Below are 20,848 nucleotides of genomic sequence, written 5' to 3'. Positions count from 1 at the left end.
TGGTCACATGGCCGGTGGCCCCGTCCCCTGATCTCCAGACAGAGGGGAGTTTAGATCGCCCTCTGTGCTGCAGCGTGGAGGGCGATCTAAACTCCCCTCTGTCTGGAGATCAGGGGACGGGGCCACCGGCCATGTGACCATTTTCTCCAAGGGCAACCCACTGAGTTCCACCACCTCTGTTCCCAGAAAAAAAGCCCTGGTATCAACATATGAACCAGCCTACCAGAGCTTAAAGTTGAGGATCCAAATGGGCAGACCTCAGGGGAGCAGAGAGTCAGCCCTAGCTTGCATTGTGCCAACCTGACCGTTTAACTTTCTAAAAGGAATGGTTTATAGGCACCATCACCGTTGACATCAATGGAACTCTCCCTGCCAAATTCTTTCCTCTTTTTTTAGGGGAAAAAAGACCCTTAGCACAAGGAACTAGTAAACCATAGTCTCCATTCCACCGTAATCATCAACAGAAACAAGAGTCAGAAAAGCAGAAGTCGAAGAAGGGTGGGTAGTAAATACAGTGCAGTGATCTGACCTTGGGCTTGTCGTCTTAATCTGTAATATACATGAACATACTAAATTTAAGAGGCATCGTCGTATTTTTTGTTCTTTATTTTACACAGAGTGAAAATGTCAAAAGTTACATGTGAGTTTACATTCAATAAGGTACATGTCTACTAGGAAATACAAACATGGTATAGTTTAACATGTTTATATGGGATTGAACTCTTTTTTTAATGCAAAAGAAAGTTTTGGCACATAGTTTATTGCTTTTTATGCATTCCACACAGCAGTGATAACATTACTAAAAAAGCCTTTTACAACACTTAACTATGCTTGGTTTTAAAAAATTTCTAAATGGAAAAACAATAGATGTTTCTGAGCAGGCTGCAATGCTGAAATATACTGGAAGAAAAGGTAAGCCAGAAGTGGAACCGACCATGTTTGTTCTACTACAGACAGAAGAAGCCTCCCCCCCCCCCTTCCTCATTTTTGTACAGTGAGCCTACCAAAACAATGAAACTTTTGACATGTCCACTGGGAAAGATCACATTCAGAACATGAACAAAAAGGGCGATTAGCAACTAACTCAATGCTTAAGCTCAGTGGTGGCCAGCAATTCTGGCAGTTTGTGGGGGGCCGATTGCCCCGGGGGCTTGGGCTGGACGTCTAGTTTGCAGCCCAGCTCCTGGAAGCATGCGCTAGCACAGCACTGGAGGACAAGTGGAGCAAAAGTCCAAGCCTGACGCTAACCCAGTCAGGTCCATAAAGTCCTCCTTGTCTTGGTCTAAGCATGCTACAAACCCCACTGCTTGTGCCACAGGCTGGCCAGCAGTGTCTAGCCATTTTTGCTGACTAGAAAGTTAATCAAATGAAGCTTTGTAATGTATTTTGATGGGTCTTCAAATAGCAAACAAGAAACAGTTGAAAAATGTTGCCAACACAATAAAACTTCAAATCCAAAGGTGCGCCTACAATTCTAGGCTTCTCTAAGACCCCTCTCCCCACACCCACCTGCTTGCCTTAAGAAAGCACGACTCAGGTTTTTTATCCCTCCCTACACGCCATCTCAAAACTTCAATGGGCACGGGTAGAGATTTAATGCACGCTCCCCACACTGCTTCCATTCACCCAGACCTAAGCATCTTTACGGGGTAGTCCCACTGAGTTAAATGGAATTGATTTCTTAGTAAGGTTGCTTAGGGTTGTAGTGAACGCAATTTAAAGATTAGGGAATGGCAAACGGTGCTGCTAACATGAAACATCTTGCAACACGGGAAAAGAGAGACATTTTAATGTACAAAAGAAAAAATTCTAACCAAATTATTTCTTCTGTCTTATCAGTCAAATTACAGTGGGGGCTCCCATCTACAGGGAAGGGCATCTGCCTGTTCAGGCCATAAGGGCTCCCTCACTCCTCAGAATGTCTTACCACCTTCTGGTCTTGCACAGACATTGTCCTTTATTATCCATCATTAAAATCTACATCTCCTTGTGTTCTGGTGTACGCCCATTGACAAGTTTCTCTAGCCACAGTGGAAACGCAGTGAAAGTCTTTTCACAGCTATGACAAAACAACAGTTAAGCATGCCTCATTGCAAAAAACTTAATTACCACTTTTACAATCTGGTACACTGAGCAAAAAACAGGCTTTCTTTGTTTCTCGGTACCCTTTCTGGAGCTGAAAGCCAATTTTAGGTGCATTTCATAGCTAAGCAACACATCCTTTCTAGTTATGGCAATGGGGATTCAGATAGCAAAAACCTTGTGTGGTTTTTTTAAAAAGTACATACAGTAAAATGCTCAATTCTTCCCTGTGCCGAAACCCCTGCCCATCCCAACAAAAATTTTAAATTGGAAGAAGGTACCTAAAGTTGGATTTCTTAGCAGAAGGTGGTGTTAAAGCTCTACAGCAATGCTGATATGCACTTGGCTTTAAGCCCATTAATGATCTGTAGCAAGTATTCATTTTCTTATTTTTCCTTTTTGCAAAGCAGTTATCAGCAAACAGAAGCAATTACACCATAAATAGAAGTAACCTCTAAATTATCAGTAACAATGAGACGTTCCATGAAAAGCTCGCTCGGTACCTTCGGATCACCAAGATCAATCACTCTAAGCCGACTTCTCCGCTGCTTCTGTCTCTTGCTCAGACAGTTTTTCTTCCGAAAGGACCGTCATCCAGGGAGACACGGAGCGCGTGATGGTCTGTTTGGCCAGGTTGTAGTGGTTTATAACGGTATAAAATTTCCCTCTAGCACTAGAGTCTTGTTCAGAGTAGTAGTTTTCTAATCCAGCCGGAATGCACTGATTGTTCTGAAAGACAATCCACCGCTTGGATTAAACCATCAGCAAACCACAAAATTACCTGTATTATTTTGAACGACGAACACGATGTATGAGCCAGCCAAAATGAAGCACTTCTAAACCACACCCCCAATTTCCATAAGGAGAGACTGAAACAGATGCTTACGTTTCTCGTTCAGATCGATGAGATTTAGACGTTATCTTTAGCCGTGCCCTGCCCTTCATAAATTCCAGATATTCTACTATGATACTGTGACGGAGCCCTAAGATTCAGTATGACTCAAGAGTGCCACTTAGAGCATCTGGGTTCTTGGGCCCCTGGGGCTTACATGAGAATAACGCTTTAGATTCCCACATTACGGTCACCTGGCCAACTTTTTTGACAAAGAGCAACCAGTTTGGGTTTTTTGTCATGTTAGTGCAGAGCCATTGAATTGATAGGACCATTGTGTAATAATTCTCTGATTGGTGGAAATAGTCTCTGACATTAGAGATGGAGTTCTGCTTGGGATTGGTTAGATTTGCTAATCAATCTCACCAAGGAGGCTGGCTTAGGTCAGACTCCATTGCCTATAAATATCTGAGAGCTCTGGACTTTTCTCTGGCCCCACCTTTGGAACGTCTGGAGACTCCCAAGACGAGTGGGCCAGGGGTTAAGGACTCCTCCACTATCTTGGTACTACATGGAACTCTGTATATACTCCGAGGAATCTTCTACAACTTAGGTAAAGTGTGCTTAGCTGAGTTAGCTCAACAGTACAGTTTTATTTGATAGACTGTGTGGTGTGTGATAGTGTGCTTTGCCCTGGATTTTGTATTTTGTCCTCCTTCCTACCCCTTTTGAATTCACCCACCCTTTCTCTTTTCTTCTTATAATAAACCTTCGTTCTATAAAGGCGTTTTTGGCTTCCTTGATACATTTCTCTGGAATATTTCTCTGACTTTTTCCTATGTGCTAGGCCGTTTCGGTGCTACTCAGTTTGCTATAAGATAGTTTTTCACGGTTTCCACCTTGTTACTTATTATTTTGCTAGAACTGAGCTGGAAGAGCGGCTTTCCAGGTGATCAGTGTAGCTGTTCTCAGGAGGTACCTGAGTGGTGGCAAGTGACTACCGGGGCGCTTTCCAGGGAAACCTTGGCGGAAGCTTGTTCCCAGCAAGGAAAGCCACTCCCCCCCCCTTTCCTGACTGCAACAGATACTAACACGGGCCTTTCAAAGCAGACCATTCACTTTGAAGAGGTTTCATTAAAATAACCTTGTGAAAATATGCCTTTTAGGAGTTCTGGTAAAGATATTTATAGAATTAAATTGTGCTGTCCAGAGCAGGCACGCTGCACAATGTAGACATCAAGGAATTTCAATTCAGTTCTCTTTATCCAGAAAGAGCCACTGTGCTTTAGGACCCAGGGTACGTGGCATGGATCAGACTAGCAGGAAGTTCACATGTCTGCTCAGCCATGATGTTTGCTAGGTGACCTTGTACCAGTCATTCTGCCTACTCTACTTCAGGGCTTGGGGGTGGGTGGATGGGATAATGCCGTAGATAGTGCCCAAAGCCCCATGGAGGAAGAAAATGGGGCCGAAACAAACCAGTGTGGGGCTGCAAGAGACCGTCCACATCTCACGTTTTCCATCCCGTTAGCTCCCTTCTGCCACTGCCAAACTGCCACCTCTCCCTCCCCCTAAGCTGCTGTGGAGCAGCAATGGTGGTTTCTCCTACAAGTGCTTGCAAAACCTGGTACAAAGACAATGTGGTCTGGGAGCAAGGGAAGGGCCACCCTGCCTTCTTGCTGGACATCTCCACAGAGAGCCCGTGGTCGATCCTGTGTGTTTGTGCACGCGCATGTGTGCAATGGATACACATGATCTTTTGAGATAGCAGCAGGCAGCACATGTTGCTGAGAGCCAGTTTGCTGCTTAAAAGGCTTTTGGTCCTTATGACAGGATGTAGGCAATGCGGATGAAATCTCAGAAGCTGAAGAAGCAACATTGCCAGGGGGCTTAAGTGGAGCTGCCAGGCTTCCGACAGACCTCCTGGTCTAGCCACCAAAATGGAATAAATAATTCAAAAATGACTGAATTGCAGGATATGGCAAAAAAAAAAAAAACAAGACAGTCAATCTGTTCTACATGCTTCAGAATTCCACTTATTGTGGCATAGAATTTGGAGTGGCTCGTACAGAATTTCTGGAGCCTACTCAGCCCTTGGCTTACTGCCAAATACTGTCAGCAGCTGTTCTCTTGTTTAAGCCACTCAACTAGGGCATTATTTACACAACCAATTAACTATATATAATTGCAACTTCCTTCTAATGGTGTCCGAGGACACAGTTCTACCATCAGATAAGGCCCAGCAACTGAACTTCCAGAGGAAATTACAATGTCTGATTTCAGAACGGGGTGGCTGTTTTGAAAGGTATTTTTGAATGCAGTATAAAGACTCAAGGCTCAAGCACAGAAAGGGAGCATGAATTTCAGCTCTGGATTGGTGTGGTCCTGCCATTAATTATTATGCATCTTCAATAAACTCTCACAGTTCCTTCTCCTTCTTGAAAGCTCCTATTAGCACAGAGTCCAGAACACACGTTTATTAAAATATCAATTTGATTCAAAGCCCAGAAAACTTAGCAGATAAAAATTCTCCCCAAGTCTGCTCACTTCAGCTTCTCGGAGAATTTTCATCAGATTACAAGAACACTAGCAACAAAACCTCTCCTCCTCGATCCTACACAACTTCCAGTCACAAGAAATCCACGGGAGATTTAGATCCAGAGGAGTTAGCCATGTTAGTCTGTAGTAGCAAAATCAAAAAGAGTCCAGTAGCACCTTTAAGACTAACCCACTTTATTGTAGCATAAGCTTTCGAGAATCACAGTTCTCTTCGTCAGATGCAGACGGGAGATATAGTGTGCTCCAGTTTGTCTCACCTAATGTCCCCACCCCACACCCCACACACACCCTTCAAATCATGTTTATTTTTCAGGCCAGCTCTTCAGCCTTCCCTTTTCATATTTTTAAGTGTGCTGAAGCTCTTCTGAAATCAGAAGACCTGTAATTTTTTTTAAAAGCCCATCTGTATACATTACCTTGAAGACAAAGCCTTCTGGACAGGTGTGGTCATACTTGTAAACCTTGTAGACGACCAGAAATACAACACAGGTAAGGAAGGCAAGGGCAAAAAGGACCAAAACAGTTACCTGCAAATAGACAAAAAATTATAATTTGCTATTAATTCCACATAGTGCCTAACACCAAGATGAGAAACTTAGCAGCTTGGTCATTGATCCAGAGGAGTTAGCCGTGTTAGTCTGTAGTAGCAAAATAGAAAAGAGTCCACTAGCATCTTTAAGACTAACCAACTTTACTGTAGCAGAAGCTTTCGAGAATCATTCTCTTCGCCCGATGCATCCGACGAAGAGAACCGTGATTCTCGAAAGCTTATGCTACAGTAAAGTTGGTTAGTCTTAAAGGTGCTACTGGGCTCTTCTCTATTTAGCAGCTTGGTGCTCCGATCTGCCTAGTGAAGGAGCTCCCACAATCACACACATTGAGCATACAATCACCAGCTCTCCAAGGTTCACCAAGATCCTTCCTAGCTGGAGATGCCAGAACTGAACTCAGGAGTTCATGTAGGCAAAACGGGTATTCTACCCTTGATCTCCTATGATTACCAGCGCATTTTAACAGCAGCTATCTGCAAGGTTTGTGTTCTGGGTGCTTCCTAAGAAAGGCTGGCTTCACAATACTTAGAATCTCCTAATACTTCAGAGTAACTAATGCTGCTTAAGAAGTAATTTGCAGAATCAGATCAAGGTACATATAATCCAGCATTAAGAATATAAGGGTAGCATTGCTGGATCAGACCAATGGTCTATCTTGTTCAACATGTGATACAGCGGCCAATGCCTCCCTCTTGTGTAGCTTGGTGCAGGCACAGAGACAACACATGGCAGGATTCTTAACACATTTTTTCTTCTGTCTTTACAGCCCCATTCTGCTTTCTCCATTTCCTTCTCCTTTCTGCCTGTTTCAAAGGGTTTAGTTTCCCCAGCAACAGACAATGGGGGGACTAACTTGTAAATAACAACAATGAAACAAGCTACAGCTATTACAACACAGCACTCCCCATTGTAGTTCTCCAGCAACTGGCATTCAGAGGTAGACCGCCCCTGAACTTGGAGGTTCCATTCAGTCAGTCAGTCAGTCAGTCAGTCAGTCAGTCAGTCAAGGGGTTTAATTGAATGTGGCCAAAGGCCGTCACAATACAAAGTTAAGGACAGGCATAAAATATAGTTATTAGAATAACAAAATAAAATACAATTAAAATAGAACCTTAGTAAATCCAATTGTTCAGACCAGTATTAAAATACAGTACGATTAGAAACATTTAAGATGAGACTAGACAGTTATGAAGAAAGTTAATTTTCTGAGGAAACAATCTTGGCCCTGATCTTTTTTGCAGCTAAGGCAAACAGGGATATATTGTCGAAGGCTTTCACGGCTGGAGAACTGCGACACTGAGAGATCTCTGTCTTTTGGTGCTACACCTCTGAAGATGCCAGCCACAGCTGCTGGCGAAACGTCAGGAACTACAATGCCAAGACCACGGCAATACAGCCCGGAAAACCCCCAACAACCATCAAACAGGGATACTCTGCTAGTGACAAATGAATCTGTATCAGATAACAAAAAAAACCAATTTGTCAGTATCAGAGGTAAAGCTGCGCCCCATTAACAAATTAACAAGAAGTTTAGCTCTAGCCTCTGCATACATAGGACAAAATAAAATGTAATGTGGTTCCATTCAGTCACCACAGTGAAAAGGCACTGAATGGCCCATCCTCCATGAATCCCTTTTAAAGGCCATCATTACGTCCTGTGGCACTGAATTCCACCAAGCAATGACTCATTGAATGAAGAAATACTTCTATTTGTCCTGAACCTACTGTCTATCAACTTCATGGACAGCCCACAAATTTGTTGGGGGAAACTTTTATTACCTCTGTTGCCAATTACAAGGTCCCCTTCCTCTCCTCGTCTGAATAATAAATCAAGGCTTCAAACCTGGTGATCTTAGAACCATAAAATGTTTATTATGAGAAGTTCTCAAACAAGCCTGATGCATAGCAGGGTGCATGTCAACAATCAGGCGGCACCAACATTTATACCATCACACAGGCATGATGCAAGTAAACAACCATTGCTTACAGCCCAGAGGATTATTACAATAATATATAAACAATCCAGTGAATGTCTCATGATGTTCAGGACATGATAGATTGATAGATCGGTTGAGATTATGTTTCCTTTCAGGTCACGTAACATAAACTATCAGAAAGACTCCGTGGTTATCTCTACATTGCTGAAGAAGAACACACCCAAGGCCGAGAACAGGGCAGGAAGGAAACATACGTAGCCTTCATTTGTTCTCAAGATTGCAAACTGACTGTATACAGCAAGGCCTGCATGTTATTACAACCAAAATAGAGGATGAAATGAGGACTGATAAGCACATGGGAAAAAAGAGTTTAATTCACAAGTTCTTTAGTCAACTTAGACCACAAAGAGTCACATATAGAAAACTAAACAGCACCCCAAGATTCCCTAACAGAATTCTAGTATGCTGGAGAAAAAACTTCTCTCCATCCCCTTTCTCCACTTCATCCATAATTTTATAAACTTCTATCATGTCCTCTTAAGTAATTTTTTTTCTGAAATGAAAACACCCCAGACTTCCCATGTATTGGAGGGGCTCCACTCCCTTGAGCATTTTATAGTACCAACTTAAGCAGAGTGACGTCCTCCTAAGTCAACTGAAGTCAACGAACCAGAACTGTATATAATATTCCCGATGCAGCCTCACCACCCTGAAGGATTTGATATTATCTGCAAACGTGACCATTTCTCTGGACCTCCATTCCGTATCATTTATGAACGAACGAAACAGCATTGTTCCTAATGCCGATTCCTGGGAAATGACACAACTTCCTTCCTTCTACTGAGAGCCGTGTCCACTTACTCTTCCTTTCTGCTCTCTTTCCAATCCCTGGATCCGTCCTCTTACCCCATGACTGCAAATGGATCTTCCTCGATCAAGTTTGTTCCCCTACATGCTTAAGAATTCTCTCTTTAACATGTTTCCATCCACATACCCAGAACAGGTTCTAGGATAACTGCCTTGTAATTTCCTGGAACTCCAATTCCTTTTTAAAGGAATTTGCTCCTTCCCAAGGTCAGTTTTTAGCAACAAGAATCCCGGCAACCAGCAAGCGCTCAATGGTCCTCCAGAAACTGCTGCTTGCCTCCTTCCCACTTGTTACAATGCATAGATGCCAAACTGATGAGGTGTTAAAGCAGAGCAGTATTTTCAGTGCGGTGACCATTCATGCACATTAGACCAACAAGGCGGTCAGAGCTGAGCAACTTCAGGAATTCTATAGAAAGGTGGGATCAGGTGTAGGCCTCATCTGTCCACAGAGATGTGAAGGCCCTGGATACTCTTCAAGGTCAGGCCCATGTAAACTACTGTTACAGTAGTTCAGCACCAAGATGATGAACACATGGTCACAGCCCTCTGGCAAGATGGAGCTTACGAAAGGCACACCTGATTGTCCTCACAGACTGCCTTTGATGCATAGCTGCCGATTCAGAAGAACCCTTGGCTGAGAGATCAGGAGAGACTGATGTGAGGAAATCCATCTGACTCTGGATAGCCCGAGAGCCTGATCTCAGAAGCTAAGCAGGGTCAGCCTTGGTTAGCAATTGGATGGGAGACATCCCGTGAAGACCAGGGTTGCAGAGGCAGGCAATGGCAAACCACCTCTGTTAGTCTCTTGCCATGAAAATCCCGCCAGGGATTTATGTTGATCCCACTGAAATTCACAGCAATAGTCAGAACAGTCAACCGTATGCAAAGGTGCCTGTTATGGATTTGACATTTTCAGTGGAATGTTTACCCAACAGGACTGGGTCATCATATATGAACTGCTGTAAGTACAGTACTGCAAAAACATGTTGTATACTTAAATCAGTATCAACCAGGGCTCTTTTTCAGGAGGAACGCGGTGGAACGGAGTTCCGGAACCTCTTGAAAATGGTCACATGGCTGGTGGCCCTGTCCCCTGATCTCCAGACAGAGGGGAGTTTAGATCGCCCTCAACTATGACTTGAGGGCAGGGTTTCATTTTGATCTGTCTCTGAGTGACGCTGTCTCACCTACTGGGTAAGGCTGGCCCTGCTCCTAGCAACTCAACAAGCTGCCACTGTATGTTGGATGGGGCTAACCAGCTTAACAGGCCAAGGGCACAGCTATGTTATACACAGGAGTCCCCTCCCCACATTTACAGTGCAATCCTAAGAAGAATTACTCCAGTGTAAGCTCACTGATATCAATAGGCTTAGACTGGAGTAACTCTTTTTAGGATTGCACTGTTAATTTCAGTCCTCATTTCCAAGACAAGCAAACCTCTGCCTAAATGTAAAACAAACCTGGCACTTTTATAAAATGCCTTCATGTTAAGCAACCCAACAACTTATTCAACTGTTCACTGAACCAATGGGAAACAAGAGAGATTTGATGTATCGTTGGTATATGACTCCTGAGAAACTGGCTAGAATGTATAAGGATTTGTCGAACTGATATTGGAAATGTTCTCAACATGAAGAATCATTTTATTGTATGTGATGGGCTTCTAAGAAAGCAAAAACATTTTGGTCACATATACAATTATTAATTCAGAAGATTTTAAAGATTAAAATACAACTGAAACCAGAGAACCTTTTATTGGAAATGATGGGATATTCCATTGGAAAGAAGCTTTGGAACTTGGTTTTTATATATGATTATGGCAGCAAGACTATTACATGCACAAAACTGGAAGAGACAACACTGCTTGCTAGGGAAGAATGGTTCCTAAAGGTGTTGGAATTTGCAACGATAGCAAAACTTACTTCATTGATCAGAGAGAAGACAGTAACTTTGTTGTCGAATGGAAACCCCTTACAGACTTTTTACATGAAATAGACAATGATTTGTGGGTTTATGAACTTGGACTTTAGGGGAAAGAGAGCCTTTATCTTTTACATAAGAGTAAGAGAAAATTTGAAAATGATACTTATATTTATCACAGAGAAAATCGGAAGTCTTCTTTTAGTTTATATAGTTTTTCTTTGCCTTCTGTGTTTTCTTGTTTGTTTGTTCTGTCTGTATGTTTTGTTATTTTGGTTGTCTGTTAGCTGATTTTTGTTTGGTTAGTTTTTGTCTAATTGTATCTTTGTTTTGCCTTTTTTTATTAAATAAAACTCTATATAAAAGGGGGAAACAAACATGATTTCTTTAAACATTGGTCCGATGTTTCTAGTCAGACCAAAATTTTATTTTACTGAAACTCATAATAATTTTCTTTTCCCATTGTAGTTAAATGGCTCTAAATAGAGGCTATTTTAAATGGGATTGCAACTCCAGCTTTGGAAATTCCTGGCGATTTGGGGATGAGGCTGGAGGAAAGGCAAGAGCTTAGAGACAGGAGGGCGTTCAGCAGGGACGAAACGTCTTGGGGGTCCACCGATTCTTCCAGGGGAACTAATTTCTGTAATCAGAATATCAACTGTAATTCAGAGAAAACTCCAGGCCCCAGCTTGAAGTTGGTGACTCTAGTTTGAATTACCATCTAAATTTAATACAAACTGTCATGTCTGAATGCCATTCAACCATGCCAGTCATGTATTCTCGGGCTCGGCTCTCTACATTGGTCTGACCACTGTATGCTGTGCTCATATAATGTACCCATTATGCTCATGCCATCCTTGGCCTGCCTAAAACCGAAAGTACTGATGCTGAGAGAATGTAGCCAGCCTGTTATCTCTAAAAGTTTGTTGACCTTGCAGCGGTACTGTAACTTCTCACAGGGAAAAGGGGGAGTTTTGATTCCTTGTAATCTTCTGCCAAACCTGTCCAGACAAAGATATTGTGTTCTCATGGATTTTTGTAGGATTTGCATGCATAAATGCTACCGCTCAAAGGGAGGGAGGAATTGTACTCCATATATCAAATGTGCATATGCTTGTATAACCATTCCTGCCAACTTACCTATCTATGGATGTACCCATGAACTTAATGGACCTCTGAATAAAGACCTTTTCAACCAATGCACTGGAGTGATTGCTGTGAGGGGTTTGGGGGTCTATCTGCCATGGACTGATACTGCCATGGACTAGAACTGACACAAACAGAGTAAAGCCCACAGTTATTCCCTCTTGTTTTTCTCCTGAACTTAATCCATGATCCTCCATTAAGTGCAGGAGAAAAACAAGACGGCCACATCAATCACAGAGGGAAAAAAGCAAGCAAAAAAGCCAACCGTGTAAGAGAGGAAAAATATATTTACTGATTCAGATTAAAATTCCCTGCACATTTTGCCAACAAGTCTTCTTCAGGGGAATCTACAACATAATATAATACACAATTATAAGCACAGAGTTCCCACAATTACAATTAATTTATAAAAGTTATATAATAGACAAAATATAAAATTATATTAAATATCATGTAACGGCTTTTTTTCAGCGGGAACACAGTGGAACGGAGTTCCGGCACTGCTTGAAAATGGTCACATGGCCGGTGGCCCTGCCCCCTGATCTTCAGACAGAGGAGAGTTTAGATTGCCCTCTGTGGTGCTGGAGTGGCACGGAGGGCAATCTAAACTCCCCTCTGTCTGGAGATCAGGGGGCGGGGCCACTGACCATGTGACCATTTTCACCAAAGGCAATTTAAACTTTAAAATACTCCCCCCAAAGTGGCGTCATTGTGTGGTCCTGAGTTCCACCACCTTTTCCCCAGAAAAAAAGCCCTGCATGTATAATTATTAACTTAAAAAGCAACTAGTTAAAAGAGCAACGATTTAAAACAGCAAGTGCTTAGTCCATCCTTTCGATTGTTTAAAGAGAACATTTCCCTGAACGAAGAAGAGAGAAGTGAACCAGTATCCCGCAAGTTTTCACTCCACATAAAGGAAGGCCTTTTATTTTCCCGTGAAGTAAATATTACTAAACCTTGTGGTCTTTCAATATTCCTTCAATGAGAATGGAAGAGGGGGGTTTTTTGCCTGCGTTTTTACTCTGTTACGTGCAACAAGTTAAAGATGACCTTTGTGTTCAAAAGTTAGAACCATGGGGGGAAAGAGGTCTGGTTGTTGAATTTTTCTCTCAGAAAATATTTATCCCTTTGAGCTTCTTGGAGGGAACCAGCATGGTATAGCCCTATCCAGGGCTTTATTTCTGGGGAAAGAGGTGGTGGAACTCAGTAGAGGAACTCAGGACCGCACAATGACATCACTTTGGGTCAGCTGGAACAAGGGGGAAGTTTTTAAAAGTTTAAATCGCCCTCGGCGAAAATGGTCACATGGCCGGTGGCCCCACCCCTTGATCTCCAGAGGGGAGTTTAGATTGCCCTCCGCACCTCCGAGCAGCACGGAGGGCAATCTAAACTCCCCTCTGTCTGGAGATCAGGGGGCGGGGCCACCGGCCATGTGACCATTTTTAAGAGGTGCCGGAACTCTGTTCCACCATGTTCCCGCTGAAAAAAAGCCCTGCCCCTATCTCATCAGATCCTGGAAGCTAAGCAGGGTCAGGAAGGAAGACTGCAGAGGAAAGCAATGGCAAAACCACCTCTGCTTCTTGCTTGCCTTGAACGCCTCTTGCTGGGATTGCCGTAAGTCATTTACAACTTGACGGCGCCTATGCAAGCAGAACACAGGGACTAGCAACCATTACAGGTGCAAGGTTCCAAGTGAATCATTAGCACAATCTGCTATGGTAATCTTGTATCCTTGTTTAATTTTTATATCCAATTCTGAACCAGGCAGATCAAAAAAATCCATACAACTTCTACAGAGAGGGGGGATTTTTCTATACATTGGAAAACTTTTGAGGGGGGTTAGACACACACCTATAAAGAAAAAAATAAATAAGCCCTCGTGATGCTATGTTGTGAGATCTGCCATTCTGGGGACTGCAGTAAAGAAGAAGATCAGCGAGTAAAGAAAGGGGCAGGGGAACAGAGGAAGTGGGGAGGAGAAGAGGGGGAAGCAGTGGAAAGAAAGAGGAGACAGGGCCCTGCCTCCTGCCCCCCAGCCTCTGTGCTCATCTGCCATGGAGCTAAAGGCATGTCTGGCAGCCTCTCTGCTCCAAGACTGGACCCTCCATCAGCTAGCTAGGGGCAGCCAAGAGGGGCAGAAAGTTTCAACAGAGGGAAGTCCCATCAACCTGGCTGGCCAGCAGAACAACAACGGGAACTTCAGTCCTCACTTCGCAGTGCTGTTGGCCTCAGCAGTTGGCTTCTGGGGGGTGGTGGAATCTGCCGGGTACAGAAACCTTTCCAGATCTCCCTTTTACCCCCACTGGTGGAACTGCTTGAGCTGCCATCTTGGGCATCTGCGGACTGGGAAGTTCAGCCATAACGTGCTTCAGCTTGGCCCCCTGCTTTGCTCAACCGGAGAACACCACACAATCGCAGGCAACATGCAAAGTGTGCAAAGCACACAAGGCCATTTTCTTGAACTGGAGACCACGGATGGTGAGGACACCGATACTTCTGTTGAGGAAGGTGCTCTTTCTAGTGTTAGATCTAGTCACCTTAGTAGAAATAGGGGAATAAGTAATTTTTAACGCGGAGGCACCAGGAGTCGGGGGCGGAAGCCTTAGCTGTCAATCTGCCTTCAAAAAGCCTTACGCCCTTGGAATTACGAGTTCTTAACCTGGGATTGGGCTTTGTGCCCACCCCCTCGTACAATTCCTTCCAAACTCGGGTGGACATGTTTAAACTAGTAAGATTGCTGAAACTTAGAGATTTTTTGGGAGCCACGTCTACAACACATCATGTCCCCTTAAGTTTGCGTCCCCGTTCAACTTTTGTCCCGGTGTGCATGAATCATAAGATACAGACCTTTGAAGCGATGGTGCTGAGAGACATCGAGGCCTTAGAAAAAGATTTCTGCCCGAGAAAACGTAACCTTCAACAAGATGAATATGAAGCTCTGCGTACACTTACATCCGACAACTCCATAGTCATCAAGGAGGCAGATAAAGGGGGCGTAATTGTTATCTTAAATAAGAGTGATTATGTGAAGGAAGTGGAGCGTCAACTGTCTGATAAAAATAATTACAAGACTATTAGTGCTGATCCTACCAGACATATTACTGGTATTATTAAAAATTCACTGGATGAGGCTTTGGCTATGGGAATTATTACTGAACAGATGCATAGGGCACTTCTCAACCCATTTCCTAGAGTGCCAATACTTTATATACTGCCAAAGATACATAAACCAGGATTCCCCCCACCGGGCCACCCTATAATCTCAGGGTCCAATTCTATTTTAGAGCCAGTAGTTAAATACTTAGATTCTTTTCTCCAACCCTTTGTTAAGCAAGCAGATTCCTACATTCAGGACACACGAGCCGTTATCAATGCAGTAGAAGGATTGGTGATTCCCCAACGGTCTATTTTTGTTACACTGGATGTTGTTTCTCTTTACACCAATATACCCCATGAGGAAGCCCTGGATACTATTAGGCAATTCTTGGAACAACGTGATATCAGGGACCCTCCTACCGGTTTTCTTATGGAACTTTTGGATATAGTGATTAGTCACAATTATTTTAAAATTCAGGACCAGTTTTTTCTACAGACCCGCGGAGTGGCCATGGGCTGCTCCACGGCGCCGAGTGTGGCAAATTTGTTTATGGCCCGTTATGGTGTTTCAAAACACAGAACAGAATCCGTTTTTTTCTGGTATTTTGATTTACAGGAGATTTATTGACAATTTATTTTTGATTTTGGACAATGGCTTGGTAGTCCAGAACTTCTGTGATTGGATGAATTCTATAAACAGCAATATCCGATTCACTTGGACAGCTGACAGTAATTCTATTAATTACCTTGATGTTACTGTCTTCCGGACTCAGGACAATGTGGTGGGGGCTCGCCCATTTAGGAAGGCGACTGATAGGAATGCTTTTTTACATTTTCAGTCTTTCCACCCACCACATCTGCGTTGTAATTTACCTTTTAGTCAGTTTCTGCAGCTTAGACAAAATTCCACATCACTACAGGATTTTCGTGTTAGTAGTGAGCAATTGGGGAGGCAGTTTTCCTTGAAGGGCTATCCAGAACATATTGTAAAAGGCTGTAGAGACCGGGCTTTCCAACGCAATAGACAGGAGCTATTAAAGAAACAACATAAAAGGACAGAGGAAAGGCTTACTTTTGCTTTGGATTATACTCCTCTGGCAAAATGTACACGGCAGGTGGTACTCAAATACTGGCCGTTGATGAAAGATCTTCCAGGGTGTAATGACATGCCAAGGGTAGCGTTCGGCAGAACCAGAAGTTTTAGGGACCACTTAATACAGACAGACTTACCAGTCCATAGACCGCTCAGGGAATTGCCGAGGGGTCACTTTAAGTGCGGACGGTGTTCTACCTGTGATTTGGTGATGTCTCCACAACAATTTAAAGATCTGGGACTGCATTGTGAGGCTTTTTCCAATTGTAATACTCAGAACGTGGTGTATGTTATTTCTTGTATATGTAAGAAACTGTACGTGGGATGCACCAGCAGAGTAATTAAGACTCGGATACAGGAACACCGTTCCAGATTGCGCCGGAGAGTGGAGGATGCCCCTTTGGTGTCTCATTTTCTGGAGAAGGGACACAAGGAAGATGTCTTTCTCTATTCAGTTCTATATGTGAGCAAATTTAAGGACGATTCTTTTGCACGGAGAGACCTGCTGAGACGAGAGGCGTGGTGGATCCACAGATTACATGCAGTAGAACCTGATGGACTTAACATCAATTGTGATTTAACAGCTTATTTATGAGGACTTTTTGTGGGAATACTGGCCCTTTAAATTTATTTTCTGAGTTAGTGTTATTGAAGAGAAGCATGGAGTTATGCTGTGCAGACGCCATTGAGCGAGCGGCCATTGTGCATGAAAATTTGTGTGACTTACCTTGATTGACCTTTGTGAGTATACTTTGAGAAGCAGTGGTTCTTATAAACTTTTTTTTTTGTTGAAATATTTACAAAATGTATATTGTTTTTCACAGTTGTAACTACCAGGAAGAAGGGGATACCAGAAACGGGATTCCTTGCTACCAAACCCGTTGCGGTTACTACTCATTGGATTATGTTATGCAAGCTCGTAGCTGCTATTATTATACAGTTTTGGTCTGTCACCTCCAAAAAAACCATATATTTGATGTAAAAAATTATTTTGTAAGATTGTAGCTACTATTAACTTTGTATTTCCCTTTTTGTACTCTGTGGTATATGTGGATACTATTGCTTTGTCGTGAGCACTTGCACTTTCAAAACTGATTATTTAGCCTTTTGCACCTTGTACGCTGTGAGCTCGCATTTGCACTGTACCTTTTCTGAATTGACTGTTGCCAGCTTTATAACCACTTAGAGTTTTTCTTGAATTACTATATAAATTTGATAAAAGTGTTTTTGAATTTGTTTATGACACTGTATCTTTAAAATTACTTTAGTCAGTCGGTCATGGTTAAAACTCTGTTTGTTGGTACGCTTGTCTGTGACTCTCTCTAGTTTGGGTGGACTCAATCACTTTTGCAAGACGTGCCCTGACACAAGCCAAGTCATGGCAAATTCATACAAAATGGCACGGGGGGGGGGGGGATTTAAAGGGCAGCAGCGTGAAAGGACAGGCAGGGAGGGGAAACCTCTCCTGGTTACATACACAAATATGAGACTAACATACTGGGGCTCCATCACCAGCTGGTGATGGTGGAGAGTGCCCTTAAGTCATATGGTGACCCCTGGTGGGGATTTCATGGCAAGAGACTAACAGAGGCATTTTGCCATTGCCTGCCTCTGCAACTCTGGTCTTCGATGGAGACTTCCCATCTAATTACAAACCAAGGCCGACCTTATGAGATCTGATGAGATCAGGCTCTCCTGGGCTTTCCAGGAAAGGGGCCATCACCATCTACCATGAGCCTTTCTGGCATGTATAGCAAACTCCTACAAGACCATCCTCTAAAAATTAAAAATTACCATACTGCATTGGAGAGAGTGTCTCCTACCCATTAGGAAGGTTTCCTAGCAACAAACCACTCTAAACTACCTAGACAGTCACCAACCCAAGTGCCCTTTGGCATTTGCAAATAGAAAGGGGTCTCCCTGGACAGAGAGGGCAGCTGTACTTTTACACCAGAGTTCTCAGTCATGCTACTGATACAAAAAGAAGCCGGACTTTCTCCAAATATGTCTGCTAAGAGGTACAGGGAACACACCCATTTCCACTATACGCATCCCTTCTGATGCTGATTCTGCTGTGCCAAATCAGGTCTCCATCCTTTTGTTTCATGTCAGCTACCAGCACACATTTTAGTAACCAGAAACCACTCACATGGTATACAACAGCAAAGGATTACTGAAAATTGTTTTTGTGTACATATCAACAAAAGCCAGCATTGCACCCACAGCATCTCAACAATAAATATTTAAACATTTAAATATTTATTTAAACTTTTAAAAAACTTTTAAGAAGCTTCCTTTTGTGTGTTATTATTGTAGTTGTTAAGTCAATAATAAGAACCCAGGAGAAAAGTCCTCTTGTACTTCAAAGAAAAAGGGGACTGAGGACCAAGCTACAAGTGACGAATGACACAGGTTGGACACTTGTCAGCTTCCCTCAAGTTTTGATGGGAAATGTAGGCATCCTGGTCTTGCAGCTTGGCTCTCCGACTGCTGTCCAATGGACTTTTCAACTGTCACTTGTCCAACATTCCGCCAAGCTGCCTACATTTCCCGCCAAAACTTGAGGGAAGCTGACGAGTGTCCAACCTGTGTCATTTGTCACTTGAAGTTTGGCCCTGAGATGTTATCCTTTATTCATGAACTGTTTACTAGAGGGAAGGTCACCGACCAGAACCAGCAGACCTTCCTAAAACGCTACAAGCAGTGTAACTAAATCTTTTCTTTCTTTCTTTTAAAATCTACTCTCCTAACCTATGAGTCTTAAGTAGTGTTCGTCGTAACGGAAAATATAAGGAAGAAAGGAAGAATTCAGGCCAGAGAGGGTTAACACGTAAACTACAAAAAGGCTGATTGTAACTGAATCTTAAAATCTATCATGAGAAAATTAAAGAGCCGTTTTAGGATTTGTGTTTGATACTGAAAACGGCTTTAGTTGGACAAGATGCAGATCTCCTCCCTTCCTTTTGGTTTTTCGACAGTCCAGGTACGTCACCACAGCACGATTCATCCAGCACTTCCCTAGGGGCACAAAACCCAACAGAAGCCTCTCTCCAATGAACCGTTACTTAGCAGCACAACCCAACAACCCGATGGCCTGAAATTAATCCCAGAGTGATAATCATAAAGTAATATCTGAGCAACATTTCATTTCTCATCTGACATCAACCGTTACCACAATGCAATCAGTTCTCCCAATTAGACACCACTTACTTGTTACTCGGCACACTTGGGTCCTCCTTTGTATCAGTATCAAAGAAGCCCAACTGTGTCTTTCCACGCACACAAATCTTGGTTTGTTTTTCATCAACATTCACAGCATCCTATCTTGCCCAATGCAACTATGAAGCTCTCATTCACAAATTAATTCCAAGCCCTATTTTTGCATAGTAAGAACATGGTAGCCCTTATTTTGTGATGCACCATGAGAGGCAATTAATATTCTAAAAAGTCTTGGAACACAGTTCTTAACTGGGCACAGAACATTGGCTCCATTCACTTGTCATGCCAAACCATGATTTAGCTTGCCAGGAAAAGTCCTGTCCTCCCACTCTCCCATCCTCTCACTTGTTCACCCTCTAGCAAAATCCCTGGCTGCCATCCCAGATTGCTCTGCCTGGTCCAACGGCTAGCAAAATGACATCATGCTGCCTTTACCATCCTCTAACGCGAATGCAGAGGAAAGATTTGATCAGGAAAAGTGCCCAAAGGGAAAGGGTTAAGCATTTGCTCACCGCTCCTCTTCCACCACTACAACCCCCCACCAATGCATGTCAGTAAAAAAAATAACAGTCATTGGAAGATCAATCCCATCTGATGGTTTGCATTGTCAACCTCCTGAGATCCTACCTAGAAAGTATTTTTAACCTGCCCTTGGGACGTTTATTGAGGCTTAGTTTCAAAGCAGATACAAAACGTTTAAGGCAATTTTGAAGGTTTAAAAAATTAAATTGCAGATCTTTTTTTTTAAATAGCCTTTTATTGGTTTTCTCATATAGGAATAGGGAGGACAGGGGGAGAGGTAGGGAGGGAATATCCAATATATATCATAGAGCCTGCTCGAGTTAGAATTCTACTTATCTATATCCTTTCATCATAACACTTCATCAAACATTTAACTGTGATTATTAATAATACATTACAGTAGTGTCTTCATATAGTTACTACATTCAAATCGCTGTATTTGTTTTTTGTCCATTCATAAAATGGTGTCCATGGGGCTGCAAAATCTTCTTCTATTTGACCTTCATTAATGAAGTTAGTTTGTCCATTTCTGCATTTTCCATTATCTTTGCTATCAATTCTTCTCGGGGTATTATTGCTCTTTTCCAAAAAAATTGCAGATCTTTTCAATGAACGATCATCCCACCCCCTTTTCCCATTGGTAACCATTGCTGGGAATAGATCCAGAGGAGTTAGCCATGTTAGTCTGTAGTAGCAAAATCAAAAAGAGTCCAGTAGCACCTTTAAGACTAACCAATTTTATTGTAGCATAAGCTTTCGAGAATCACAGTTCTCTTCGTCTGATGCATGGAGGGCAAAAAAGAAACTGGTCAGATATAGAGGAGGAGAGGGGAAGGCGGAGTAGATGCAAACAACTCCTTCTGATATGGGAAGGGAGCCAGTCATGATGAGCATAGAGAGCTGCAAGGGCACGGGCCAAGGGAGACGGTCTTGACTTCTCTCCATGTCTGAACACACAAAAAGCCTGGAGAAGCTGTTTGCCAGATTAAACTAAATAATCCAGTCCATCAGAGTCCAGATC

At 42.8% G+C, this 20,848-nt stretch overlaps 1 protein-coding gene across 1 annotated transcript in view; it reads right to left on the bottom strand.

Moving 5' to 3' along the window:
- Nucleotides 1-2,532: 2,532 nt before the first annotated feature.
- Nucleotides 2,533-20,848, bottom strand: part of NSG1 (neuronal vesicle trafficking associated 1) — a 33,453-nt gene continuing 15,137 nt past the window's right edge. Inside the window, exons 3-4 of the mRNA XM_054999548.1 lie at nt 5,890-6,000; nt 2,533-2,811 (exon numbers count right to left, since the gene is read on the bottom strand). Coding sequence (XP_054855523.1) covers nt 2,611-2,811; nt 5,890-6,000 — 312 coding nt within the window. The 3' untranslated portion in view covers nt 2,533-2,610. The remainder of the gene's footprint in view (nt 2,812-5,889; nt 6,001-20,848) is intronic.

This window comes from Eublepharis macularius, chromosome 15 (genome assembly GCF_028583425.1).
Source record: "Eublepharis macularius isolate TG4126 chromosome 15, MPM_Emac_v1.0, whole genome shotgun sequence".
NCBI classification, from domain to species: domain Eukaryota; kingdom Metazoa; phylum Chordata; class Lepidosauria; order Squamata; family Eublepharidae; genus Eublepharis; species Eublepharis macularius.
The sequence above is the reverse complement of the archived record's forward strand: the minus strand, read 5'-3'. Positions and strand labels throughout refer to the sequence as shown.